We start from the raw sequence: 27,754 nt of genomic DNA, 5'->3' as shown, positions 1-27,754 counted from the left end.
CAAGTTCTCTCGCTGCCAAGTCAGACTCAGTACAAGCTCCTTGTATTCCCTTTCAAATCCTTTCCTATGGTGGCAAATAAACCCGCTGTCCTCCACACACACACTCCTGATATTATCCCTGACAGCTCTTCACTTCTGGCACTCAGCTGCTGCTTAACCACACGGATCCTCCTCTGAGTCACCTCATGTGCTCCTGAGGCCAAGAGCTTGACTTTGATTTGCCAATGTCATGGCAGGAGCACTGGGATCTCCTCCCTCAGGATCCCATTCCTGCCTCACATGCCCCACTGTCATCAGCACGCTCGTGTCTCGCTCTGCTCTGAGCCAGGACCGTGCCCTCCCTCCTGCCTGCCTGCACGCACCATTGGCACCAGCACAGCACCAGCATCCTGCACACAGCACCAGCACCCTGTCACAGCACCAGCACCCTGCACACAGCACCAGCACCCTGTCACAGCACCAGCACCCTGTCACACAGCACCAGCACCCTGTCACAGCCCCAGCACCCTGCACACAGCACCAGCACCCTGTCACAGCACCAGCACCCTGCACACAGCACCAGCACCCTGTCACAGCACCAGCACCCTGTCACACAGCACCAGCACCCTGCACACAGCACCAGCACCCTGTCACAGCCCCAGCACCCTGTCACGGCACCAGCACCCTGCCCACAGCACCAGCACCCTTCACACAGCACCAGCACCCTGTCACAGCACCAGCACCCTGCCCACAGCACCAGCACCCTGCACGCACCATTGGCACAGCACAGCACCAGCACCCTGTCACAGCACCAGCACCCTGACCACAGCACCAGCACCCTGTCACACAGCACCAGCACCTGGCCCACAGCACCAGCACCCTGCACACACCACCAGCACCCTGTCACAGCACCAGCACCCTGTCACAGCACCAGCACCCTGCACACACCACCAGCACCCTTCACACACCACCAGCACCCTGCCCACAGCACCAGCACCCTGTCACAGCACCAGCACCCTGTCACACAGCACCAGCACCCTGTCACACAGCACCAGCACCCTGCCCACAGCACCAGCACCCTGTCACACAGCACCAGCACCGTGCTCCCTCACGCTGTCCCTGATTTTATCGTTTCCGTGTTGCTTTGGGGAATTTCTATTCTTTGCACAGCATGACCTGCCTGCCCTTGACTCCCAGGTAGCCCTTTTGTTCAGATCCCTTCTCCAAACATCCTTCCACAGAGGCTGCTCTCCCACCACGCTGCCGTCCTTGTGGCATTTGCTGAGGGGGGAGCTGAGCAAACCAAACAAATCCAGCAAATATCGCTCGGAAAGGGGAACTAACGCGCTGTGCACGGAGCACCAGGAATAACCTCGGTGCCTGTCCTTCCCCTGACCCCTCCTGCTGCTGCTCCATCAGCTGCTGCAGGCCGGGCACAGGGACCCCCTGCTCCCCCCGGATCCATCCCCCGCACACCGACGGAGCGATGGGCGCTCCAGCTCTGCTCCTCGCTGGAAAAACAGCGGAGCTTCCCGGCGGGGCTGTTTGCGGACAGCACCGCAAACCGCTGCCCCGCGCCGCGCTTTGTGCAGAGCAAACAACAGCGCAGCCTAAACCCAGCCGGATTTCTCTTTGCCCGGGGAACGCTGCAGGTGCGGACACACCTCTTCACCCTCCCACCCCCTCGGTCAGCCCCGCTTTGTGCGAGGAGGGTGTTGGTGTTTATTGCCTTTTTGCCCAGCTGCCCATTGGCACGGACTTTGCTCCTCCGTGTTGGGATTTCTGAGCAGCGGGAGGCTTTCCACGTGTGTTTGAGAAGGTACAAAGCCTGCCGGAAAACAATGGAAATAGCTGCCTTATGACTGCTGCGTGTCACGCACTCGTTGCTCGCCCGTTGGTTTGTCCTTGGAGCTGCTCGCTCCGCCTGGAACCTGATCCCGAGCGGTGCCGGGCGCTCGGCTGGCACGCACACGGCTCCTGTGCCATGGGGACACACACGGCCGTGCCGCGACCCCTCTCAGCCCACCGAGTCCCGAGCCAGCACGGGGGTGTGGAGCGGATTCTGTGTGGGCTTCCTGCTGGGAGCGAACAGCTGCTTCAGAGCGGAGTGTGCTGGGAGCAGCTTCTCCCGTGCTGCTTCAGAGCGGAGTGTGCTGGGAGCAGCTTCTCCCGTGCTCTGCTCCCCACAGGGCCGGCCCGGACCATCCAGGGGGGCCCCGGCCGGGCGCTCCACTCCCCCAAGGACAGCGGCTGCTCACCCACCCCCGCGACTGATCTGCTCAGACCCCCACGACAGGCTCCTTCCAGCCCCTTTAAGGACTCCCCAGGACAGGATCCCCTTCTCTACACCCCAAGGACAGACTCCCCTCAGTTTCCCCCAGCACAGGTCCCCTCAGTCCCCCAGAGGAAAGGAGCTGTTTGATGTCCACTCTCTCCAGGACGGGACCTCTTCACTGCACACCCTGTCAAGGACAGGATCTCCTCAGCCCACCCGGACTGGATTCACTCAGGCTCCCCTCAACCTTCCCCAAGGACAGCATCCCACCTCTCCAACCTCCCCTCAGCTGCCCAAGCACAAGATCATCTCCATTTTCCCTGTGACTGGATCCCCTCACCCCCACTGCGGGACGGAATCCTTCTGGCCCCCTCAGCACCTCTCAGGTGGTCTCTCTGGGACAGACTCCCCTCATCCCTGCCAGGACTCGATCCCCTTATCCACTCTCCCAGCACATTCTCCTCTCAGCCACCCTAAACACAGAACCCCCTCCAGGACTGGCTCTCCTCATGTCCCTCTGTCCAATCCCCCCTTGAGCCCTCCCAACACAGAATCCCCCCCAGTCCTGGCTCCCCTCCTGTCCCTCTGTCCAAGCCCCCCTTCATTCCCCGCTCAGCGGGCACAGCCGGCGGGGCGGGGCTGCAGCATCCAGCGCTCCATCCCTCCATGTCCCCTCCCGCCTCCCTCCCTCCCGCACCCCCGGCCGCTGCGTGCCTGCCGCCTGCCTTTCCCCCTCGCTCCCTCCCCCGTCGGCAGCCCGCGGTGATCCGCTGATCTCACGGCCGCGCCTCACGACACCCTTCCCCGGCACGTCAGCCCCGCCATCGCGTGAGAGCCGCGGGGCGGGCAGCCCGCACCCCCCGGCCCCGGCGGCACGCACGGCCGAGCAGCTGCCGGCGGGGCGCGGAGCTACAGAGCTTGCTGCGGAGCGGAGCGGAGCTGCTGCTCAGCCTGTGCCCACCGCCCGCTCCGGAGCTGCTGCTCAGCCTGTGCCCACCGCCCCACAAACCCACCGCCTGCTGCGGAGCTGCTGCTCAGCCTGTGCCCACCGCCCGCTCCGGAGCTGCTGCTCAGCCTGTGCCCACCGCCCCACAAACCCACCGCCTGCTGCGAAACTGCTGCTCAGCCTGTGCCCACCGCCTGCTGCACACACAGCCTGCTGCGGAGCGGAGCTGCTCCTCAGCCTATGCCCACCGCCCGCTGCGGAGCTGCTGCTCAGCCTGTGCCCCCCGCCCGCTGCGGAGCTGCTGCTCAGCCTGTGCCCACCGCCCGCTCCACACAGCCCGCTCTGGAGCTGCCGCATGGCCCTTTGCACAGTCCTTTGCACAGCCCTTTCCACAGCCTGTTCTACACAGCCCTTTCCACAACCCGCTCCCACCGCCCGCTCGGTGGCGGTGGGTCCCGCGCCAGCCCCATTAATGCCCATGTTAATTAGTGCCCCCGCGGGGCCGAGCCGCCCTTCACACGCAAACCCCCGGCGCGGGGGCACGAAGCGGTTAATGCGGGAGGGCCGGGCGTGCGGCGGCTCTGCCAGGGCGGGATTAGCGCGGCTCGGAGCTCCGCACGCGAGGCGGGCTGGGCACGGCGGCGACACACGCGAGGGACCGCCGGGGACACGCGTGGCACGGCCGGGGGCACCGCCATCCCTCTGCTGAGGCTCGCACGAGTTCCCTCTGCCCCCAACCTGCCCGTCTGCACCAGCCCTGCTCGCTCGGTGTCCTCAATCCATCTCCACTCCTGCAAGTTTGCTTTTAGTCCACTAAAATTTCCCCAATCGGGCGCCCGGTGCCCTCCATCGATCCCCCGACTTTGCATCCCTCTGTTGCAACAGCAGCTTCTCACCAAATTTTCCTTTTTTCCCTATAAAATCACTATTGCCCATGCAATTCTCCTTTTATTCCCCATAAAAATCACTATTTTCTTCAATTCAGCCCCCTGCCCATACAATTTTCCCTTTATTCCCCATAAAAATCACTGTCTTCTTCAATTCAACCCCCTGCTCATGCAATTTTCCTTTTATTCCACTAAAATTTTCCTTCCCCCATAAAACTCACTCCTTGCTTCAAAAAACCTCTGCATTCATGCAATCCCCCTTTTTCTTCCAATAAAATTCACTATTTTCTTCAACCCCCTACTCGTACAATTTTATTTTCAATAACATTCACTACTGACCCCCCCCTACTCCTGCAATTTTTCTTAATTTTGCCCTAAAACTTATGCTTTTTTTCAACCCCCCTACTAATGTATTTTCCCTTTTTTCCCCCAATAATATTTTCTTTTCCCCCTAAACCTCACTGCTTTCTTCCATCTGACTCCTCTTTTCCTAAATTCCCTTCCCAGACTTACTGATTCTTCACTCCAGACACTGAACCTTCCCAGCTACGACCGAGCCGTGCAGAAATTAATTCAAGGTCAGCCCTTTTTTTGCCATGGCCTGTTCCCAGTTTTTGGTGGATATCCCTAAATTATGGGTTTGGGGATGAATTGTTTTGTACAGGGCTTGTAGGGAATGATTTGGCCATGTGGGGAATGAGCAGGACATGTAGGAATTGCCTTGGACATCCTTTGAGGATGAAGGAATTACTTTGGGGGTGTAGGAATTGTTCTGGGGTGTAGGAATTGCCTTGGGGATGAAGGAATTGCCTTGGGGGTGTAGGAATTGCTGTGGGATGGAGGAATTGCTCTGGGGGTATTGGAATTAATCTGGGGGTGTAGGAATTGTTTTGGAGGTATAGGAATTGCTGTGGGGATGGAGGAATTGCTGTGGGGATGGAGGAATTGCTGTGGCGGTGCAGGAATTGTTTTGGGGATGAAGGAATTGCTCTGGGGTGTAGGAATTGTCTTGGGGGTGTAGGAATTGCTCTGGGGGTGTAGGAATTGCCTTGGGGGTGTAGGAATTGCTTTGGGGATGAAGGAATTGCTCTGGGGGTGTAGGAATTAATGTGGGGGTGTAGGAATTGCCTTGGGGGTGTAGGAATTGCTGTGGGATGGAGGAATTGCTCTGGGGGTGTAGGAATTGCTCTGGGGGTGTAGGAATTGCCTTGGGGGTGTAGGAATTGTTGTGGGATGGAGGAATTGCTCTGGGGGTGTAGGAATTGTTTTGGGGGTGTAGGAATTGCTTTGGGGATGAAGGAATTGCTCTGGGGGTGTAGGAATTGTTTTGGGGGTGTAGGAATTAATGTGGGGGTGTAGGAATTGTTCCAGGGGTGCAGGAATTGCCCTGGGGATGGAGGAGCTCTTTGGGCAGGCCGAAGTTTGGGGCTGGAGCAGATGGCCCATGCCGTGCGATGGAGCCGAGTCCCGACAGCAGCTCGGGTTGGAAGGAAACAGGAACCAGCAGCGATGGGAAGAAGGGCAGAATGTGGAATTAATCCCGCCGGAGCGGGGCTGTGCTGCGAGCTGCCGGCTCTCCCTGCCATCTTTCCCTGATTTATTCATTTCCAGCCGCGCTCCAGCGGGTCCCGTCGGGAGCCGGCGCCGCACTCGGGTCATCCCGAGGTTGGGCTCGTGCCTCGGGTGTGACACGCGGGTCACCCGGGTGGCACGGACCAGGCTGGGGTGCCAGGGCCAGGGCTGGGGGTCAGGGCTGGCCTTGGCGTGGCAGGGCTGAATGTGGGGGCAAGGGCTGGATTTGGGGTGGCAAGGCTGAATTTGGGGTGGCAGGGATGGATTTGGGGTGGTAGGGATACATTTGGGGTGGCAGAGCTGAATTTGGGGTGGCAGAGATGGATTTGGGGATAAGGGTTGAATTTGGGGTGGCAGGGATGTATTTGGGGTGGCAGGGATGAATTTGGGGTGGCAGGGATAGATTTGGGGTGGCAGAGATGGATTTGGGGATAAGGGTTGAATTTGGGGTGGCAGGGATGTATTTGGGGTGGCAGGGATGAATTTGGGGTGGCAGGGATAGATTTGGGGTGGCAGAGATGGATTTGGGGATAAGGGTTGAATTTGGGGTGGCAGGGATGGATTTGGGGTGGCAGAGATGGATTTGGGGTGGCAGAGATGGATTTGGGGTGGCAGAGCTGACTTTGGGGTGTCAGGGATGGATTTGGGGTGTCAGGGATGGATTTGGGGTGGCAGAGATGGATTTGGGGTGTCAGGGATGGATTTGGGGTGTCAGGGATGGATTTGGGGTTTCACTGCCGGATTTTGGGTGTCAGGGTCGGATTTTGGGTGTCAGGTGTGGCTTTGGGGTGTCAGAGCAGGATTTGGGGTGTCAGTGCCGGATTTGGGGTGTCAGAGCAGGATTTGGGGTGTCAGGTGTGGATTTGGGGGTGTCAGTGCCCGCAATCGCTGTGTCAGAGCCAGATTTTGGGGTGTCCGGGCCGGATTTGGGGGTGTCAGTGCCGGATTTGTGGTGTCCGGGCTGGATTTGGAGGTGTCGGAGCCGGGTTTGGGGGTGTCCGTGCTGGATTTGGGGGTGTCAGTGCCGGATTTGGGGGTGTCAGTGCAGGATTTGGGGTGTCCAGGCTGGATTTGGGGTCTCAGACCCGTATTTGGGGGTGTCAGGGCCGGATTTGGGGGTGTCCGGACCGGGTTTGGGGGTGTCCGGGCTGGATTTGGGGTGTCCTGGCTGGATCTGGGGGGTCCGGGCCGGATTTGGGGGTGTCAGTGCCGGATTTGGGGTGTCCGGGCTGGATTTGGGGGTGTCGGGGCCGGGTTTGGGGGTGTCCTGGCCGGGTTTGGGGGTGTCCGGGCCGGATTTGGGGGGTCCGGGCCGGATTTGGGGGTCCGGGCTGGATTTGGGGGGTCCGGGCTGGGTTTGGGGTGTCAGTGCCGGATTTGGGGTGTCCGTGCCGGATCTGGGGGGTCCGGGCCGGGTTTGGGGGTGTCGGGGCCGGGTTTGGGGGGTCCGGGCCGGATCTGGGGGGTCCGGGCCGGATTTGGGGGGTCCGGGCCGGGTTTGGGGGTGTCCTGGCCGGGTTTGGGGGTGTCCGGGCCGGATCTGGGGGGTCCGGGCCGGATTTGGGGGGTCCGGGCCGGCCTCTGTGCCCACAACAGGGTCAGTTTCCCCGCCGGGCTCTCCCCTCACGCCCCCCCCCCCCTCAGTGCGCACGCGCCGTTGCCGCGGTGACGGCGGACGCGCCGGGCCAAGATGGCGGCGGCCGTGCCGGCCCCTCCGCGCTGCCCCCGCCCCGCACGGGCCGCCCCGCACGGGCCGTGCCCGCACCCCGAGCCCGCCGCCCGCGGCACCCCCCGCACACCGCCCCGCGCCCCGCGGGAGCGCATGGAGCGCCACGGCCCCCTCCACGCTCTGCCCGAGGAGATCCGCAAGGTACGAGCCGTGCAAAGGGCAGAACCCCGCAGCGTTTGGGGAGCAGCTCCTGCGGCGGCCCAGGGGTGTTGCACGGGCTGCGGGCGCTGGCACGGGATCTTGTTGGCACTGGGTGAGGAGGGGTGTTGAGTTTCACCACTCTGTGCGGTGTAATGACACTAATCCTGTAGGAACACTGCAGAGAACACCTCGCTCTGCCGTGGTGCTGGCACTGCAGGTGAGTCCCAGGAACACCTCAATGAGTCTCAGGAACAGTCCCAGAGAACACCTCAATCACTCCAGGTGAGTCTCAGGAACACTTCTGACACGCCAGGTGAATTCCAGAGAACACCTCAATCACACCAGGTGAGTCTCAGGAACACCTCTGTCATTCCAAGTGAGTCTCAGGAACAGTCCCAGAGAACCCCTCAATCACTCCAGGTGAGTCCCAGAGAACACCTCAGTAACTCCAGGTGAGTCCCAGAGAACACCTCAGTAACTCCAGGTGAGTCCCAGAGAACCTCTCAATCACTCCAGGTGAGTCCCAGAGAACCCCTCAGTGACTGCAGGTGAGTCCCAGAGAACTCCTCTGTCACTCCAGGTGAGTCTCAGGAACACCTCAGGGACTGCAGGTGAGTCCCAGAGAACACCTCAGGGACCGCAGGTGAGTCCCAGAGAACACCTCAGTGACTGCAAGTGAGTCCCAGAGAACCCCTCTCTCTGTCCCAGTGTTGTCACTCCCGGTGACTCCCGGACTTTCCCCTGTTCTGGCATGTTTGCTGCTGTGAGTTTGGAATGACTGGAGCATGACCTGTTCCAAGGAGTATCCACACCAAGGGGAAGGGAACATTTCCCCTCCTCTGGCCTCGGAGCTGCCCTTGGTGTGTTGTGCTGTTTGGCAGGCAGGTTATTGCCAGTGTAACTGCCCTGCTGTTCCTGTGGGCTCATTTAGGAGGAGGCTCCACTCAAGTGGAACATGAATCACTTTTTGTAGCACTGTCAGGTTTTCACTTTAGCAGTAAAACTCTCAGCTGTCCTAATTTCTAAGTCTGCATTTCATAATTAACAAGTCATTTAAAAGCTTTGTGTACTCAGACTGCAGAAATTCTCCCGGGAATAGTCCAGTTGTTGAGACAATTTCTGAGATGATTTCTGAGAATTCAAGGATGGGTAAGACAGATGGAGGGAGAGGAATATTTGCCCTTAAAGGGAGGGGAAGAACCTGAGACACTGGAGACTCATGAGCAGCTATTTCGGTAGCAGGAAAGATCCCAATATGTTTGTTTGTTTAGAAATTAGTTTTTAAGCATTGCCAGGGTAAGGTGATGAGCAGAAATCAGCACAGGCTTCTTAGAGAAACTGTCGTGCCAAACTGCTGGATGAGGGAACTGTTCTGGATCTTGTTACTGCTCAGTGTTTCCTTTAATGACTCCAAGCTGCATTTTGGTGGCACTTGAGCTGTCTGTCTCTCCTTTGGATCAGTTCCTGAGCCAGTTCCTGATCAGTGTGCCAAGCACATCCAAGCACAAGGAGGAAGGAGGAGCCAGTGCAGGCACAGGCTGGGGACAGAAAGGCAGTGACATTAATTCTTTCAGCAGCAGTGTCGGTGTCTGTTGGTTATCACTGAGCCAGGATCTGGGACTGTGATAAGGAACATGCTGGTGCCAGTCTGGGAGGGGTTGTGAGCACTCTGGGGACACCATTAAACTCCATTCTTAGTGAAAACAAGACATATTTTTAAAAAGTGACTCCAATGCATCAATACAAAATCCAAAGTAACCTCCTTGTCACTTGTCAAACAACACTGAGGTTTGTTTGAGGAGGAGAATAATATTAACAAAGGGTTGTTACAAAGGAAGAGGCTGCTAATATATTAATTGTTGTGATATATTAATAGTTGTAAGAGGAATTGCATGTGAAATTTGGGCCTTTGTTATCCCTCTGCTCAGGGCTGTTGAGGTCTCAGTTCTGAGCTGCTGTAAAGAAAATAATGTGACTAATGGAAATTTAGAAAAGAGCAAAAGCAGCAAAGAGCTTAAAAATCCTGTGTTTCCATGACAGGATGGTCGATCTGGGTTTGCTCATTCTGGAAAGTACTTGAGTAACAAACAGTGTTCAAATGTGTAGGAAGACAGTGGTTCATTTCCAGGTGCATTTGGGCTTTGCCTCACCTGTCTGGGTGTGCTTTGGTGGGATGCTGTGGAGCTCTGGGGCAGCTCAGCCAGGGAGTTGTGGAATTCTTCCCTGGGACTGTGGGCACAAACTTCCCTGGGAGGAGAGGATGGGACAGGGAGTCCTCTCAGCTCCCTCCAGTTCTGGGGGATGTGTTTAACCAAAGGATCTGATGGGCAGACAGAATTTCCAGATGTGCACAAGAATAGGCTTGTGGTCCTGTCCCATCCTACCCTCCACCTCCCCGGGGGATTTGTGAGCTCCAAGGCATGGACAGCCCCAGATTTTGGGATCAGGGAGTGCTGGAGCTTTACACATCCTTTGCTGCTGCTCATCCCCTGCTCAGCCACTCACGTTGTAGCTGTCCTACAGTTACAAGGTACAGCCCTTGGTTACAAGTCATTCTCACCATTTCCTGGCCTTGTATCTTCCATCTTTTACCTGCACATGTTCTCATTGCCCTCACATTCTCTGCTGCTGCATTTTGCAGCCTCTCTCTTGGAATCTTTTGGACTGTTCCTACCACAGCAGAACTGGAGCCAGCTGTGGTTTGCTGTGCCAAAGGAGCACATGCTCCCAACGTGCAGCTTGGAGGCCCAGGGAGGGAGTGGAGTGTGTGGAGGGAGCGTGTCAGGCACTGGGATTGCAGCCTCAGAGTGGAGCATCTTTCCCTCCCTGCTTTGGTTTGGGTTGGGTTGCTGGGGCTTGGGCTGTGCTGCCAAGGGAAGGGAGCAGAGCAGAGCCCTCATCACCCCTTCCTTTGTGCTCCTGGGAGATGGAGCTCCACGAGCTGCTTATCAAGACTGTTTATTCAACTTTAAAGGAAGTTTTATTCTAGACAGAGAGAGGTTTCTTGGTATCTTGTCAATGAAATGATAGATGTGAAGGGAATTTGGTTCTTCATGTTCTGACCAGTTTTGCATTAGAGAATCCTATAAAAGTTTTACAAGGCCCTGCTTTCCTGTCTCTCATTCCTTCTACTCCTCTCACACCTCTTTCTCACCAGATTCATTGCAGGACAGGTGCTAAATGACAAAAAAATCAACAGTTAAACATCCACATGCCCATTATTAAAGCTTACAGGATTTTATTTTGTATTCAGTTACATACTTCATAGAAAGTAATTATTGCTAATGATTGGCATCACTGGCTGGTAGTGCCAGATTTTAATCTATTTACTTGTCTAAGAGTGTCTGCCATCCCCCCCAGCCTGAGAGGTGTCCAGAGCCCAGGAAGGGACTGAAGAATTTAATCCTTCCTTGACTCCATTGTCATGGATGTGTCCTTTTGGGGAGTTCTGGGTTTGCTGTTGGGTTGGTGGTTTGGCTTGGTTTTATTTTTCCTCAAGACCTTCCTATTTCACCTTGGCAGTTGGTAGTGGTAGATGAATCTTTTTAATGTTGGTCAATGTTAATTAAACTTCTGTTGTTAAGTCTGTGGATGTTGATGGGAAGATGCAGCTTTGCCCTGAAGATCTCCCTGGAACAGGAAGCAGAACAACAACCAGATGACTCTGGGTCCTCAAAGCTGCAAACAAAAAACTGTCTTTAATTTCATATTTTATTTGGCAAATAAATGAGCTTTTCTAGCATAAATCCTAAAATTCACAGGGCACAGGGCAGCCTTTGAGAGCAGCAGTTCTGTGCCCCAGGACATGAGGCAGGGCAGGCACTCTGGGGCTGTTCCAGTTGGGTACAGGACGTTCTGTGGTGTCTGGCTGTCCCCAAAGTGCCACCTACCCCACGAGCAGTGGGTGGTTACACATCACACCTCCCACATGTGCCACAGGTCGGGCTCACTGTGGGGTCTTCATGAACACATGGAGTTCTCAGGCATTTCTCACTGCCTTTGAACAGTGTCTCTTGTTTCTGGTGGCTTCTGGGACACACACTCCCAGCTCTGCCAGTTAAAAAGTGTCTCATCCACCAAGACTCACTGGGCAGGAGGGAACAGTGTGCTTGGGATGTGCAGTGTTGGTACCAGCAGGCATTTGAAAGCAGATCAATTCAACTTGTGCCCTCCAGAGAAGTGTGGCAGAGTGGCAGCACCCTGTTGGCACCACCTTGTGAATTCTTCTGGGGATGATGTGCCCAAGTTGCTCCAGTGCCCACTGAAGTTTTCAGCACTTGGCTATAGGAGGTTTTGTGTTTGTGTGTCACTGGGACATGAAGCTTCAGTTCTATGAGTGTTCTGTGTGGTTGGAAGTGTTAGAAAATCACAGAGTCATAGATGGTTTGGGTTGGAAGGCACTTTAATACCACCCAGTGCCACCCCTGCCATGGGCAGGGACACCTCCCACTGTCCCAGGCTGCTCCAAGCCCTGTCCAGCCTGGCCTGGGACACTCCCAGGGCTGGGGCAGCCACAGCTTCTCTGGGCACCTGTGCCAGTGTGTGTCTTCCCAAGAGTGAAATGTGCCCTGTTGGTTTGGGAACAGCAGGTCCCAGAGAGCAGAGGCAGCTGCTTTGTTATCCCTGTGTGTTGTGGTCTCAGAGGATTTGTGGAGGTGGATCTTGGAGAGAACAATCTTCTGTCCTTAAGGGGAGAATTCTGAAGTCACTGGTGGTCATGTAGGGCAGCAAATCATATTTACCTCTTGCTGTTCTCATAAAATTAGGGTTGTATTTACTGTATTACAGGATTATGGAATGGGTAAGGTTGGGATGGGTAAGGAATGGGATCTGTTGCTCCATCTTGGTCATCCAGAGCATGTGGGACAGGATTGTGTCCAGACAGTTCTGGATATCTCCAGTGAGGAACAGCCTCTCTGGGCAATGTATTCAGGGTTTCCCCATAAAACTCGGGCTCTGTTCACTACAGTGAAGGTTTTCTACCCTTTCTGGGTTGCTCAGAGCTGGGGGGACTGGGGTCTCTCCCCTCCCAGGCAGAAGGGCTGCAGTCAGGACAGGCTTCCTGGCAGTCCCAACCAGAGGGGCAAAGAGACTGTCAGGCAAAGCTCCAGTTACCAGTGGGCTGAATTACCCTTTGTCTGGTGTGCTTTGCCCTGAAATGCTTTGTGGTTCAGCTCAGGCTGGAACATGCCCTGCCCTGCCCTGCCCTGCCATGCCATGCCATGCCATGCCATGCCACATCCCCGGGCAGCCCCAGAAGGGCTGCTGGGACATGGTGGGGTCTGCAGGGAGTGGGAGCAGCTCCAGCTCTCACTGCAGCCTTTTGGGATTCATTAGTCTGATTTCCTCACAGACAGGAAAAATCCAAGCTACCTGAAAGCAGAGGGTGATTTCCTGTCGTGACAAAGCGATTATTGCAGGGCATGTTTTGAATGAAGCCACGTTCTGGTTTTACTCCAAGCCTATTTCTACTCTATTCATGTCTATTCAGAGCAAGCACTGGGGTTTGTGTTTTGCAACTGTGAGTTTATGGAAGTGGAGCAAATAATCCTGTGTACAGCATGGCCCAGCAGTACCAGCTGGGTTGCTTTTTGAGTAGATGCTGACTGAAAACTTGGCTCCAAATACACTTCTTTTCTTTTAAAAGAAGTGAAGTTTCTACTGAGACTGTTAAAATTCTTTCTTTGATGAAAACAAATATCAGTTTCAGTCAGATAACTCTTCATTTTGCACATCCAGCAGAAGACTCCTGAAAATCAATGGTGTGGTTTGAGTCATGATTTCTTTTTGTGTACTAGGGATTGCCTGGTTTGTCAGGAGAGGGACATGAAAGTGGTGTGGGACAGGAGTGAAACAAAAAAGAAAGTAAATTTGGATAATAGAGTGAAATAAACAACATAGAAAAATAATTTAGGAGCTCACAGCTGCAGCATAATGTATTTTTTTTCTTGAGTTGTATGTATTCTACTACAAGTTTAGTTTGGACAAATATAGAGTTTTTTGTTACTTGTCTGGAGCAGTTTTGGTCCTGCCAGACCCACCGAGGGAGCAAGAGCTGTTACTGCAGCACTGTGTGTCTGAGGAGCACGGGGGGTTGTGGGGAGTTTCTGCTCAGGAGGGTTGTCCAGCCCTGGCACAGCTGCCCACAGAGTGGTGGAGTCTCCATGGCTGGAAGTCCTCCCCATGTGTGGATGTGACACTTGGGGACATGGTCAGTGGTGGCCCTGGCAGTGCTGGGGATGGTTGGACTCGACGGGCTCCGAGGGTGTCTCTGACCCCAGCACTTCTGGGGCTCTGTGGGGAGTGATCCCTGGGCTGGGCTGTGCAGAGCCAAAGCCCTGCTCAGTGAGGAAGGAGCTCGGCTGTGTTTGAACAAGAATGCAGCTCCCCCGTGGTGGTTTCTGTGGGTGGATCTGAAACAGGAGAGCAGAAGGACAGCACTGCAGGAGCTGACATGCCCTGGAGCTGCTGGGCCCAGCTGAAATGGCAGAAATGCCTGTCCCATCACTCAAAAGGCTAAAAATGGGCCAGACCACCAATTTTTGTTGGGTTTTTTTTCCCTTATAACTTAAGCTCTACAGATGGAACTGAGTCAGACAGCTGTAATTTGAGGGATTATCCATCTTGGCTCAGTCCTTCACTTGCCCTGGTATCTAAAGGGATCTTTGTAGCCATGGAATAACATCAGTGCTTCCAGAACCAAGGGCAGGGTTGAAGCTGCTCCCCCAGATGCCTCACAGTGTGTGGTGTCACAACTGTGGCTCCAAATCCTGTGGGTAAATATCTTCCTACTTCAAGCACTTTGTCTCAGTGAGGTTGTTTAAATCCTCATTGATTTTCCCCTCACTGCTCAGGACATGCAAGTCCCTTCCTGCTCAGAGCTCTGACAGTTTCCTTTTCTATTCCTTGCAAAGTGTTTTTGCCCTGATTCTTTTCTGCTTTGAATTAAGAAGATGACAAGAGTGTTTTGATCAAATGGAAACAGTGAAATGTGGAATCTAAAAACATAAATCATTGTGTATTTAACACACATTCTTAGTGATTACTCAGCAAACATATTGTTCCAGAGGAGGTTGTTTGTAAGTGTAAGAACTAAAGAAAATGTTTCCTGCAGACTTGTGTGTATTGCAGTCCTTGCAGGATAATTATTAATGTGCAGAGCAAGGTCCTGAGGAAGGCAGAATTTCCTTTTCTGTGTTTTTTTTTGTCTAGACAGCAAGTACTTTAAAAATGCAACTTGCTCTGGAATCCTTCCAGGTTTTTACTTCACCTGGGGAGGAATGGACATGTAGAGCAGGACCCACTTCCAGCTGGGGCCAAACAGAAAACATTTGTTGTTCTTTGACTTCTTTTATTTTGAAGTTCAGTGACAAGACCCGTAGAACTTTGGAAGGGTCAGTGCTTGCACAAAGCCCTTCCAGTTCAGAACCCTGATGGTTTTCAGTTGTTTTCAGTCCCAGAACCCAGTGAGATGCCAAGCTCTGTTTGTTTTCAGGCTGCAGTGGTCGTGCTGCACAAGAGCACCGTGTTCTCCCTGGGATAAGAACCCCCTCCTGTGCTCCCTAAAGCAGCTCAGTTTGTCCTTTTGCAATACAGTCATTTCAGTGCTTTGGAACTTCATGGTAGTTATCCTGAATAACAGTTTCATATTTCCAAGCACAGTTTGCAGCTGCCAGGAAAAATAAACTTGCATTTTCAGCTCCTTCAGAGCAACTGTAACCAGGGGTGTTTTAAACTGGGGCAACATTAACAAACGGGAAAATAAAACTCGGGCAGGGCATGCTGAAATATCATTTTTATCAAGCTATATTTGAAGTGATAAAGATTGTTGAATCATGGAATAATGAGTCTTTAGTTTATAATTTTTGAAAGCTGTTTTCTTTCCTCTAAGTCTGATTTCTTTTCATTTATCCCAATGTCCCAAAATATCTTTTTTTCCCTGTAAAACAAGAGAGTCTTAATTTGACTTAAACTGGTTGCTGTTTTTCACCTTTCTGATTTTCATAATTCCCTGTTAGAGTCCTTGTAGCAGTTGGTAATCATGCAAGAAAAAATAATTGAAGAAAGGCTCAGGTGTGTTTTAAGCTCTCAGACACACAGTGGCTCTCCCAGCTGCCACCCCTGGCCCCTGTTCTGGACCTGTCAGGGTGCCAAGACCTTTGATATCTGTTGCTCTGAGGGGTCTCTCAGCTGTGTTATCAGTGTCCTCTGATCTAGTCTTGATTCTCAGCATCTCCTCTCAAATGAATTGATGTTGAATTTATCCCAAAATCAGGGGAAGCCTGTCAGGTTCAGGGCTCTGTGCTGGTGAGCAGGTGCTGTGTGTCCCTACTCCAAAATTTATAATGTGATCACTTAGAAAAGTGCATTTCTCAGTTTAATGAATGGTCTTTCCATGAGTTGTGTGTCACATACTGAGTAGTTTTTACTCAGCCATGAATACTTCAGACCAGCAAGTGGGTTCCCTTTCCCCCAGCACTGCAGTGCCACAGACACCACATCACCCTCATCAGTCCCTTACTCTTTGCAGCTCTTTGTGTAAAGATTCTGGGTTACATCACTCTGGTCACTCCACTCATCTTGGCTGCTTCACTTGGACACAGGGCCCAAACCCCCAGGGAATAACACTTGTCTGGCTCAGGCAGGCACAGGTTCATTAAGGAGATAACTTTGTTAAACACAGCATTTTAATTTCAATTAGTACATCAGGCAGAACTCGGAGGTACTTCAGAATTCCAGTGGGAGTTCCCACATTGCCAGGGTTGTTCAATCCTGTGGAGTTTCCAGTAAGGCAAAGCCCTGCTGTAGCCTGGCTTCATTGTGCTAATGCTGAGTTTTCTGTATTCTCTGTCAAAGCAATACCATCCTAAATGCTCTGGAGAGTGAAGTGCTTTCAGTTACTCAGATTTACATTCTTACTTGGTGTCCCTCAGGGGTTTTGTTCACTGTTTGTCCCAAGCTTTGCCCTTTCTCTCTCCCCAGATGTCCCGGGACGAGACAGTGTGCAGGTACTGTGGGGTCAGCTACCTGATCCTGCACGAGTTCAAGGTGATGGAGGAGAAGGTGAAGGCCATGGAGAAGGAGATCAAGTTCTATGAGGGAAGCCTGGAACGGGAGCAGAGGCTGCAGGCTGAGTTACAGGCTCTGCACCGAGACCTGGAGCGCTGCCGAGCTGCCAGTGAGTCCAAAACCGAAAGGTCAGAGCCCTCATCACCCTGGGGGTGTTCCCTGGGTGGCACTGGGGGATCTCATCCCAGAGAAGCTTGAAGGACAAAGAACAGAATCACAGGATACACCGGGTTGGGAGGGGCTCACAGGGATCATCCAGTCTTCCTTGTATCAGATACTTTATGATATGATCTGATCCTGTAATACCTTATTTAAATCATCTTTCCCAGTATTCTTTGGAAGGGAAGTTTGAAATTCCTTCTCAGTTTGGAAACAGTCAATGCATTTCAAGTGAGAGAGAAGCCAGAAGGCCCTCAGAGGTATTTCCCCTGCACACATTCCCAAAGGGAAATTATAAACACTTCACCTTATCAGCTTGTAGTAGAATTGTAATATTTAAAATGACATTGCACAGTCCTGTTCTGTAATTTTGACTGATTGTCTCATGGTAACGTGGCAGAGAATTCCCACTGTTCTTGCCCTGCAAGGCTCAGGGCTCACTCTCCAGAGGGCTGATATTAAAGGAACTAAGGCCATTTTGGGTCCTGCCTGTGGCACTGTTCTTCAGGAGCAGGAGCTTTCAAATCCTTGCAGGCAGGTGTGTGAATATCCCAAGGGAAGGGGCAGTTTGGAACCCTTAAAGCTGCAGTGATTAATGACAGACCTCAGAGCCACACTGGGATTTTCAGGACACTGATTAAAACCTTTAAGTGTGTTCTTTCAGCTCATCCTTACAGGTTTTGTATCCTTTTCTGTGCTTATGTTTTGGAATCTATCATTATAGTCCACTAATTGATTACAGGAGAACTATGAACAATTAATATTTATAATCAACTAATAAAAGACCCTTTATAAAAATGCAGCAGCTTAAGGTGAGAACTGATGGAATAAAGGGGGACATCAAGAGCACCAGAAATCTCTTGGTAATTTCTTGCTCTGAATCAAACTGTTTGTCAGAAGCTTTTGTAAGAATGAGATTATAATTTTAATTACCAGTTCAGCCATTTGGATTTCTGGGACCCCCAGGAAGGGGAGGGGGTTCCTTCCATGATCTCTCACACCAGATGACCCAGAACTGGTGATGTGGGAATTCTGAGTGTTAAGGAGCTCTAGAGATTGGACTGGAAAACTTTGGAAACCTGCCTTTTTTTGGAGAATGACTCAAATACTGTTAAGAATTGAATATTGCTTTTAATGGATTTAGTTAGGCTTGTGTCTACTAATATTACTAATGAAAGACTGATTTTAGAACACAAGTTCCCACAAAATTGAACAAAACGTGTTTATTTTGTACATCCCTCTACTGATAATGTTTCCTGCAGTATTTTTCATTTAAACTGAACCCCCTCCACCCCCTCCTTCCCAATGTTCAGGCTTTTCTTTGGTTTAACATCATGTTTTTAGAGAGTGAGTTTGCTCCTTGTCCCTTTGACGACCCTGGGTGGCAGAATTCAGTGTGTGAGCAAATGCAGTGACAGCACATTCTTCTTGGGGAGGATCATTTGCCAGAGCTAAATTTGAAATTTTCATTGAGCTGACTTTTTGTAGTAAAGCTGGAACAGTTAATAAAAATTTTATCTCTGCACTTTTCCCCCCTAAGGCTTGACTTGATTTAAAAGCTGCTGAAATCAAGTGCAATTCTTGCAGTAGGCTCCCACTGCAGCCATAAATCAACTGTTGTGCCTTGTGAAGTAACTTGGCTAAATATTCCTTATCTTCTCTTTACTGTCCTGGGCCTCTCTTACCACCTTGTGCTGTTGGCACAAAGTCACCATTCAACATCCTCGTGTCTGGGGCTGGCAAGTCTGACAGATTGTTCCTCCCACAAGGCAAATAGCCCTTTTTTCACACTTTGTCTCTGCAGACCAAGGGATTGAATCTTTCTTGTCAGTTCAGACTGTTTGGTTTTCATGTTCCTTTTCGGTTCAAGCCTTGCTGGTGTTTGTACCTGTGGGGAACCTGAAGGGCCCCTGGGAATGGGAGCTCTGGCAGAGATCCCTCACCTGCCCTTTGGGATCTGGGGCACAAGGGGAGCTCACCATTAGTTAGTTCCTCTTAGTTATTCAAGCCTTTTTCCGTGTTAAAAGCTCTTTAATTCTGATAGTTTTTATAATTCTTGTCACATCCAATATAAGAACCGTCCAATAGATTGAAATGCCAAAGGTGTCCTCAGGTTTTCCTGAATGCCTCCAGGGATGGTGATTCCACCCCTGCCCTGGGCAACCTGCTGGAAGGGAAGGGGCAGCCGCTGGCTCTGGAATCAAAACGAGCACCTGTTGGGTCTGAGCACGTCCCAAAGTTTCCTGGAGCTGAAATACTGTGGTGGAACCTTTTTCTTTCGGGCAGCGTGTTCCAGCTGCCCCGTGCACCCTGTCCCTGTGCCTGCAGCCAGCTGGGGCTGCTGATGCTCCTCCTGTCCCGCCGGGAATCACGGGGAGTACCCACACTATTTATTCTGTTCTCGCTTGTGTGAAACGCCCTCGATCCCAACGAACAGGGTCATTTCTCCTGCCACTGCTTTAGGACAATGAGTGTGTTTGCAACCCCTTCGTTATTTTCTCATCCATTCTTCTCCTGGCAGTGCTGGGAGTTGCCGTGTCCTCATTCCCCTCCCGGTCCGGTCCGGATCCCTCCTGGATTCCCAGGAAAACGTGCTGGATGCAGGGACTGGCTGTTAATCCTCCCGGCTGAACCCCAGGGCAGAGGATGAGATCAGTGTGTTCCCACCATTCTCTAAATGCCAGTGTCTAGTGATCCATGGAACTTTTCCTTTGTGCTGAAAAGCACCAAAATAACATGTTTATTTTGCTCCCTCCGGGTGCCAGGAGTGCAACTGTCCTGCCTTTTGCACAGGTTCTTTTGTGTGAGCCTGACCAGAACATGCTGAAAATGCCCCTTTTATTGTATCAAAGCTCTGGAATAAAAAGAGGAAGAAAATGTGTCCCTACTTATCTACCAGTTTCTTTTTTAAACCAAAAGGTTTTCAAATATTGCCCATTCTGGACAAAGAATGGAAAATGAGCATCCAGTTTCCCCCAGATCCCAAAGTTTTGATTTGTCATTTTTCAGTGATAAATCACTTTTGCCTCATCTGCAAAAGTAGATTTGAATTTCTGTAGCTGTAAAGGGATGGACGTTTCCCTGTTGATGACAACAGTTCTGCTCCCAAACACAACCAGACGTCTTTGTTCTCTCCCCTCCTGCCTCCCCCTCCAGCAACTTTGCAAGGAGTTCTGGGGAAATTTTCCTAAAAGGTTCATGCCAGAAATTTCTTCAATTTTTTTATTTTTTTGTTTTGTTCCAGTGATCACATCTGAGCCCCAAAACTTGCTTTTTAACTCCCAGATACTCAGTTTTGATTTTGTCAGAGCTCTGCAGATCCAAGTTTCTTTATCAGGACTAACATTTCTTAAAACTTGCCTTTTGGTGCAGCTGTGCTGATCTGTGTGATAACAGTAATTAATGCACTTCCATATTTTGTCTTCATTTTTAGATTTTTTTACTAGAAATTATTCTCATTTTCTGCTGCTTTTTAAAAATTGAAGCCAAGGCTTCTTCCAGCCTCTGGGTTTGTGAAATATTTGTCAATTCAAATATTATTTATTCACTTGTGACAGGGAGTCTCCAGCAGGGAAACAGATCATTTACTCTGCATGAACAGTGAGTGCTGAAAGCTTAAAAAGGGGCTGGTTTGTAGCAGTTGGTGCCACTGGAGTTGTGTTTTGGGGGCAGAAGGCTGGTTTGGATGGTTATCTGCAGAGAACAGCTGGGCTGAGGGGCTCTGGGGGTTCCTTCCTCACGTGGAAGGGATTTGGATTCCACTCTTATTCCTGGGCAGTTCCATTCATTCCATGACAATTGTGGGAATCAGCCCGAGGTGCTGAAAGAACAGTGTTTAACCTGTATTTATTTACACTCTGGTAGCTGGGCCTTGCCCAGCAATGTGTTTCTGAGTCCTGATAACTGCAAGCTGTTCTTTCCCAGATTTCAATCCTTGGGGTGTCAGCTTTGAAGTAAAATGCTGGAAATTGTCACCTGCACTGTCATTTAAAAACCCACCAGGTGCTGTTGTGAAGCACCTGGGAAGGTCAAGGAGAAATGAAAACAGTTCCATGAGCAGGAGTGTGAAACCAAAGGCAAACTCCCTCCATTTGGAGACTGATCCCTAAGTGAAATAAGTGATGATCCCCCTTGAAAAGCCTTCCCAGAGCAGCTGGGGCTGCCCCAGCCCTGGGAGTGTCCCAGGCCAGGCTGGACAGGGCTTGGAGCACCCTGGGACACTGGAAGGTGTCCCTGTCCATGGCAAGGAATTGGCACTGGATGAGTTTTGAGGTCTCCCCCAAGCCAATCCATTCTGGGATTCAATGTTTTTAATTTAAAACTGACACAAAAGTTAGAGGTTGTTTACTAGTGCAAATACTTTCTGATTATTTTATTTGCATCTCCAGAATAAAAAACCTGACAATGGAACTGAAAACCAAGCAGGAGGAGTTTAAAAATGTGAAAGCTGATTTGCAGTATTGCCAGGAGGAGAAGGAAGTTGCCTACAAACAATCCCAGGTGCTCAGGTAGGAACCCAAAAGAAATGCTGATGTTGGAAATACTCTTTTTTTTGTGTGTGGTGTTTACAGACTCACCATAGGCTTGGCCATACAGTCATTTCAACATGATTACTGTGATTTCTCTTTAAAAGTGATTGTACAATTGTCTGTCCAGTTTTCTTCATTTATACATAAAAGCTGTAAATGAACATTTAGAAGGGGAAACCTCATTAAAATACATTCAGTACATAATGCAACATATTTCATGCACTAATATAGTATAAATTAGAAGAGTAGGTGTCAAGTTTACTCTAATTCCCAAGTTTACTCTGTAAATTATTTTTAAAATACACCTCTGATACTGTTTTCTCTCCTGCAGAGGCACCTTGGAGCACCACTGCTCCACTCTGAACAAGGCTGTCTCCCTGTTCCCTTTCATCAGGAGTGATCTGGACAGCATTATACAGCTCATCTCCACCAACCTGGAGAGCTGGGCTGCCATGAGGGAGGAAATCTCTCTGCAAATCAAAACTTTGAGCAAAGAGGCTCTGACAGGTAAAGCATCTTGCCAGGATTTTGGGCAGAGAAAATAAGTTTTAGTAGTTGAGTATAATACAGTAAATGGGAAGGTAAGAATTAATTGTGTGATTTCTAATTCTGACATTAATTCATCCAGATCCAAAGTCAGTGGGAAGCAATTCCCCCTTGTCATGTCCCTCCAGGCCCTTGTCCAAAGGGCCCTGGCACAGGTTGGGAAGAGAAGCTGTGGCTGCCCCATCCCTGGGAGTGTCCCAGGCCAGGTTGGACAGGGCTTGGAGCACCCTGGGCTGGTGGGAGGTGTCCCTGCCATGGCAGGGGTGGCACTGGGTGGGCTCTGAGGTCCCTTCCAACTCAAAGCATTGCATATTCTGTGAATACTGAATCCCGAGGTCATAAAACAGGTGTCATATTTTTAGTGAGGAAGGCAAATTTAACAACAGTTTTTCCAATATTTTTCCTTCTCAGAAATATCCAAATTGAATCAAAGATTGGCAAAATCCCAGAGGGAGAACGAGTGTCTCCAGGAGAAGGTGAAGCACCTGAGCGGGGTGGCCGACACGGTGGAGCTGAAAACGCAGCAGCTCCAAACCTGCCTCCAGCAGGGCAATGAGCTGCAGAGCAGGTGCAGGGAGCTGCAGAAGGAAACCTTGGGTAAGAGAACTGGGACATTCCTACCAACATTCTAGGGGAAAAAATGCAAAAAATGGCCTTTAGACGCACTCAAGTTGTGGCTGTTACTGTGAGAAGGCTGAGCAGGACTTTGGCTCTCAGCAGCAGAACTGAACAGCAGGTGAGGCCAAGACAGGCTCTTCTAGCCATGAAACAGGAGACTCTCTAATGACTTGCCCTTGGCTCTGTGTCCTCTTGAGAACTGCAAAACAGTGACAGCACTTGAAATGATCATAATGTAAATTCTAAATCTTGGGAGCTCTGTGGAGACAGTAACTCAGCACAAAAGGTGATTTATGTTGGTGTCTCCTGAGTCATTTTCTCTTGCATCCACAGCACCAGCTCAGGGATATTTTAAGACCTTGGAAACACATATAGAGTCATCCCATTGGCCCAGCAGTCCCATCCTGCCTCATGCTCAGTGTGGCAGGTCAGGTTTAAAGCAGGAGGTCTGAGTGGTGGTCACAGTGGAGGAGTTTCACTGCTCCTCCATACCTGGGAAAATACCAGGTATGACCATCCAGAGAGTTATCAGCCCCTCTTGTTGAGGAAATTTATTATTATCACAATCATCATAGTAATTGTTATTATTATTAAATTACTATATTTTATATATTATTATTAAATTTATATATAATAATAATAATAATACTGTTAGAAAGCTCCAGGAGTGATGTATTGGAATGAAAAATGAGCAGATAATTCCATGTCATTTTCAGACACTGTCCATATATGAAATACACACAATAGGTCTTTCTTTTTATGGTATTTATTAAAAACTCCCACTTTAAACAAATGTAAAATCACTCAGATTTTGCTCTGACAAGATTCTTCTGAGAACCCTTCACAGCATCCATGTTTATCTTTTTTCTCTTGGAACACTGAGTGTTGAAGCAGCCCCAAACCTTGCCCTTGTCATGTTTTGGTGTCTTATTGCCTGGTTGCTTTTTGTTACTTAGTTCTCTACTGAGAGTAAACTCTGGCAGGCAAGATTTGGAAGAGGGTGCCCTAAAAGTCACTTTTTAGCCACAGAATCTCATCCTGAGGATCTGGGTAAATGGGAAGAAAGCAGCAATTTTATTTAAATTGCCTTTTCCGAGACAATCTTGGACACTTTTGGAGAGTGTGAAATTTGGTACCTTTGGCTCATTTGTAGAATCACCAGAAGAGAATTTTTGGGAGATGTAAAACAAAATGCAGGTTGTACATAAATGGTATTTTTTGCAAGAAAAATAAGCAATCTCAGTATTGTATGTACATAACCTTTATAAAACAAGCATTATGTACCTGATACAACTGTCTGAGTAAAAAAATAGAACTCCCAGACCTATGGACTGTCCATTTTAGGAGGTTCCATGTTGGATGTAACTCCAACCATTCTGACCATTATTGAGTTAAATGTTTTGGAGAGGTGCCTGTGGGCACGAGGAGCTGCCTGAGCCCAGGGGTAGCTCCCAGGCATTCCAGGAGCTGGAATGTTGGCACTTGCTGCTGGTGGAGAAAGTCTAAAGTCCTTTTAATTCCATGTTCTGTCCTCGCCTCTGAAAACCATGAAGGAGCAGAAACTCTAGAGGAGCAATTAGGGGATAATCCATCCTCCTTACATGTCTCATCTTGATCTGAGAGGGCCTTGAACCTCATCAGATGATCCTTTAAGCTTTGAAATATGTGGTTTAGTATCATTACATAAGGTACTTGTGTTGTTTTATTTATGCTGATATGAAAACTACCCCTGAAGTTCCCTTTTCCCCTCGGTTTCCTTCAGAGGTTCCTGTAAACAATGAGTTCATGGTTTGTTTATGAACATGGCAAACATGCACTTTCTTTCTCAGCTTTGCCCCTCTTTAACTCCATGGAGAATTGCCTTGTTCTTTTGTTAGAAGATCAAAGATGCTCACAGTCTCTATTTTATTTTATTTTAAAGATTACTCAGTGTGTTCCATCTTTCTGTGGTGCTTGCATGGCATCCTGGCTCATCCTCTCAAAACCTGAATTCCCTTCCCTGAGTTGGCACATTGTGTCAGCCCATCATATTGAGCAATTAATTATCACAGAATCCTGGAAAGGTTTGGGTTGGAAAGACCTTGAAGCCCATCCAGTGCCACCATCCAGCCTGGCCTTGGACACTCCCAGGGATGGGGCAGCCACAGCTTCTCTGGGCACCTGTGCCAGGCCTTCATCCCACTGGAATGAGCTGGGGAGCACAGAGGGGGCACTGGAATGATCTGGGGAGCACAGGGAGCACTGGAATGAGCTGGGGAGCACAGAGGGGGCACTGGAATGAGCTGGGGAGCACAGGGAGCACTGGAATGAGCAGGGGAGCTCTGGAATGAGCTGGGGAGCACAGAGGGGGCACTGGAATGAGCTGGGGAGCACAGAGGGGGCACTGGAATGAGCTGGGGAGCACAGGGAGCACTGGAATGAGCTGGGGAGCACAGAGGGGGCACTGGAATGAGCTGGGGAGCACAGAGGGGGCACTGGAATGAGCTGGGGAGCACACAGGGAGCTCTGGAATGAGCTGGGGAGTACAGGGAGCACTGGAATGAGCTGGGGAGCACAGAGGGAGCACTGAAATGAGCTGGGGAGCACAGGGAGCACTGGAATGAGCTGGGAAGCTGGTGAAGGAGTGATGGAATCACAGTGGGTCACCTCCTGCAGCCAGGGAATTGCAGCTTCCTCCAGGCTTCATGTGGTGCCACGAGAAGATGACAGCAACATCCTGAGTGGTTAAACCCAGCAGGTACAGAGGTGCAACAGCAGAGCTTTCCCCTCCTCCCTGCTGGCCTGGCTCCAGGTGACTCAGGGTCACACTCTGCTTTGTGGGGCTGGGTGTCCTCAGCTGAGCAGCAGCTCCCAGGTCCTTCCCAGGTCCTTCCAGTTTCTGTTCTCCTGCTGCCAGGGAATCCTGGGAGGGGAGTGCACAGGCTGTGCTTTGGGTGGTGTGTCATCACCAGGAGCTCAGACAGCTCTTGCCAAAAGAGAAGCTGATGAAGTCCCCCCATACCTGCCTTGCTCTGTCCCCAGCAATCCTGGGGGTTTATGTTGTGTCAGCACTCCTGGTGCAGTTTGGGTCTGCATTTTAGTCTCTGCATTTCCCTGGGAGTGCCCAAGGCCAGGTTGGGCAGGGCTTGGAGCAGCCTGGGACAGTGGGAGGTGTCCCTGCCCAGGGCAGGGGTGGCACTGGGTGGGCTTTGAGGTCCTTTCCAAACCTGCTCCTTTTATCCAGCCCCCTCCTCTGAGATAACCTGGGCAGGACGTTGGGGCTCAGCTCTCACCAGTTCTGCTGCTCTGGGAATTCACTGTTAGTATGAGGAACTACAGAGTTCTGGTTTGGGTGAGAGAAAAACTTGGGATTTATTGAACTAAATTCCCATTTTCACTTTGATGTGACATAACTGCAAGGGAAAGCTCTTGAAATAACCTAAAATGTTAAAATATTCTGCAAAGGCTTTGTCCGTGCTCTCATATTTTTAATTTTCACTGCTGGCACTGATGTGAGACCTAACCAAGACCTACCATCTCTGGGTTTGCCTTATTCTACCCCTGTCTGCTTCAAAGGAATATTTTGCTTGTTTATGTTTATAAAGAGAATTGAAAATTTATGGTGAAAGTCAAAGTGAGGGACATTTTATGGAGAAAACACAGCACAAACATCATATATGGAATTCATACAGAATATTAGGACTCTGCAAGATCTTAATGATCAGTGAAAAGACCAGCTGAGGTGCTGGATGTTTTATGTGAGGCATTTTAAAATTTATTAATAAAAATGTAACAGTTACTTGATAATAAATTGTTAAATAAGGAGCAGTGAGATGTTTGATGTGGGTATCCAGAATGAGATTCCAAGGCAGGAGAAGTGCTGGCTCAGGCATTTGGGTTCTCTCCTTCCTGAATGGGTCAGTAAAACACCAGTCCAGGAGGGCTCTGGCTCTCAGGATTGGGGCAATAAACCCAGTTAATGCACTGCTGATAAAAATGATCTCTTTGAAATACAAAACATGAATTTTTTAAAAAACAAGCATTAAACATGGTCTGAGTTTGCCATTGTACTAAAATAAATTAGTGGGAACAAACAACAATCTTGCTGTAAATCAGTTCCAGGGAGTGCCAGGGTGTAGAACTCAGCCAGATGCAGAGTGTCTGTGCACTGGGGGAGCCTGGCTTGGGGTTTTATTTTGCCTTTTTCCTCCCCACAAACTCCTCTCACATCCTCCTTCGGTACTGAAATAGTTCAATGTTACAGGAAAAAGCCCCAAACTAGGAGAATTTGTGATTTGCATTTTTTAAAGGGTTTTCCTTTCAACAACCAACATTTTGAAGATTCTTCTGTTACTCGTTTGTCGTAGAATTGTAGGATTGTAGTTTATTGATTATTTCCTGTGATAGTGAGACTGCAAGAGCAGCCACTGAGCAGCAGTTTCTGCTGTTGTTTCTTTGTGCTCCTGCTTGTTGTCACTTCCTGAGTATTCCCTTGGGAGGGGTTTGTGGGCCAGTTTGTCGGTGTCTCATCCCTGCCCCGCCTGCCAGGGCAGCACCCAGAGATGGCAGAGGACGGTCCCGGCACTGCTCAGCGCAGGGGAAGGGCTGGTGGGGAGTTGCCTGACCACCCAGACTCCCAAAAGTGAAAAGCACTGCCCGGGATGGTGTTTCTGTATCTTCAGGGCTGGAGCAGCAGCACGTGCTCCTAAAGGAAAGCAGCTGATTCCTGTGCTTTCATTTTATTACCAGCCAAATCCCTTTGTCCACTTAATCACAGAGAAGGAATCATTTTTCTTCCCAAGGTCCTTGTGGTTTTTCTGTAGCCCATTTATAGTTCCAGCCTTGCCCCTTTATGAGCTGAATTGCTGGTGATGCACATGATGAAATCTGAATTTTCAATCTTTTGATGCTCCTGCTCCACGGGCTACTTCAGTTCCTAAATATAAACTTAGTGGTCTGCTGACATAATGAGGCTAATGAGAGATGATGGAAACCTGCAGGCAGCTGGAGGAGGGGCTGGGAGCTGGAGTGGGGAATGTTGGCGCTGCTCTGGAGAGAAGGAGCGGTGTTTGCATCCCCTGAAGTGCCTTTAATGCCATTTTAAAGCCCGCTTTGAAGAGCTCTGCAAACCCAAAGGGGGAATAGTTCCCTGCAGTTTTAGGTAGGCTGCAGTTCAAACAGCCACTTTTCATGCTACAAGTACTGTTGAAATGTATTTTTTATTAATTCCAGCTGCGGTAGAAGAGCTGGAAGGGGCAGAGCCGGGGAATGCAGGGCTGGGGTTGGAGCAGAGTGTGACAGGCAATGGCTCATTAGCGCTTTTCA

At 50.4% G+C, this 27,754-nt stretch overlaps 1 protein-coding gene across 3 annotated transcripts in view; it reads left to right on the top strand.

The window, feature by feature from the left end:
- The first annotated feature begins 7,351 nt into the window (after positions 1–7,351).
- Positions 7,352–27,754, top strand: part of LEKR1 (leucine, glutamate and lysine rich 1) — a 35,713-nt gene continuing 15,310 nt past the window's right edge. The window contains exons 1-5 of one of the 3 annotated variants that reach the window (XM_071566791.1): positions 7,352–7,529; positions 16,512–16,726; positions 21,146–21,265; positions 21,681–21,793; positions 22,244–22,429. In XM_071566791.1, coding sequence (XP_071422892.1) covers positions 7,482–7,529; positions 16,512–16,726; positions 21,146–21,265; positions 21,681–21,793; positions 22,244–22,429 — 682 coding nt within the window. In that variant the 5' untranslated portion in view covers positions 7,352–7,481. Of the gene's footprint in view, positions 7,530–16,511; positions 16,727–21,145; positions 21,266–21,617; positions 21,794–22,243; positions 22,430–27,754 lie in introns of those variants that run through there. The other 2 variants (XM_071566790.1, XM_071566792.1) reach the window with 2 other exon arrangements.

This window comes from Pithys albifrons, chromosome 11 (genome assembly GCF_047495875.1).
Source record: "Pithys albifrons albifrons isolate INPA30051 chromosome 11, PitAlb_v1, whole genome shotgun sequence".
Lineage (NCBI taxonomy): Eukaryota > Metazoa > Chordata > Aves > Passeriformes > Thamnophilidae > Pithys > Pithys albifrons.
Note: the sequence above shows the minus strand (reverse complement) of the source record. Positions and strands in the feature narration are given on the sequence as shown.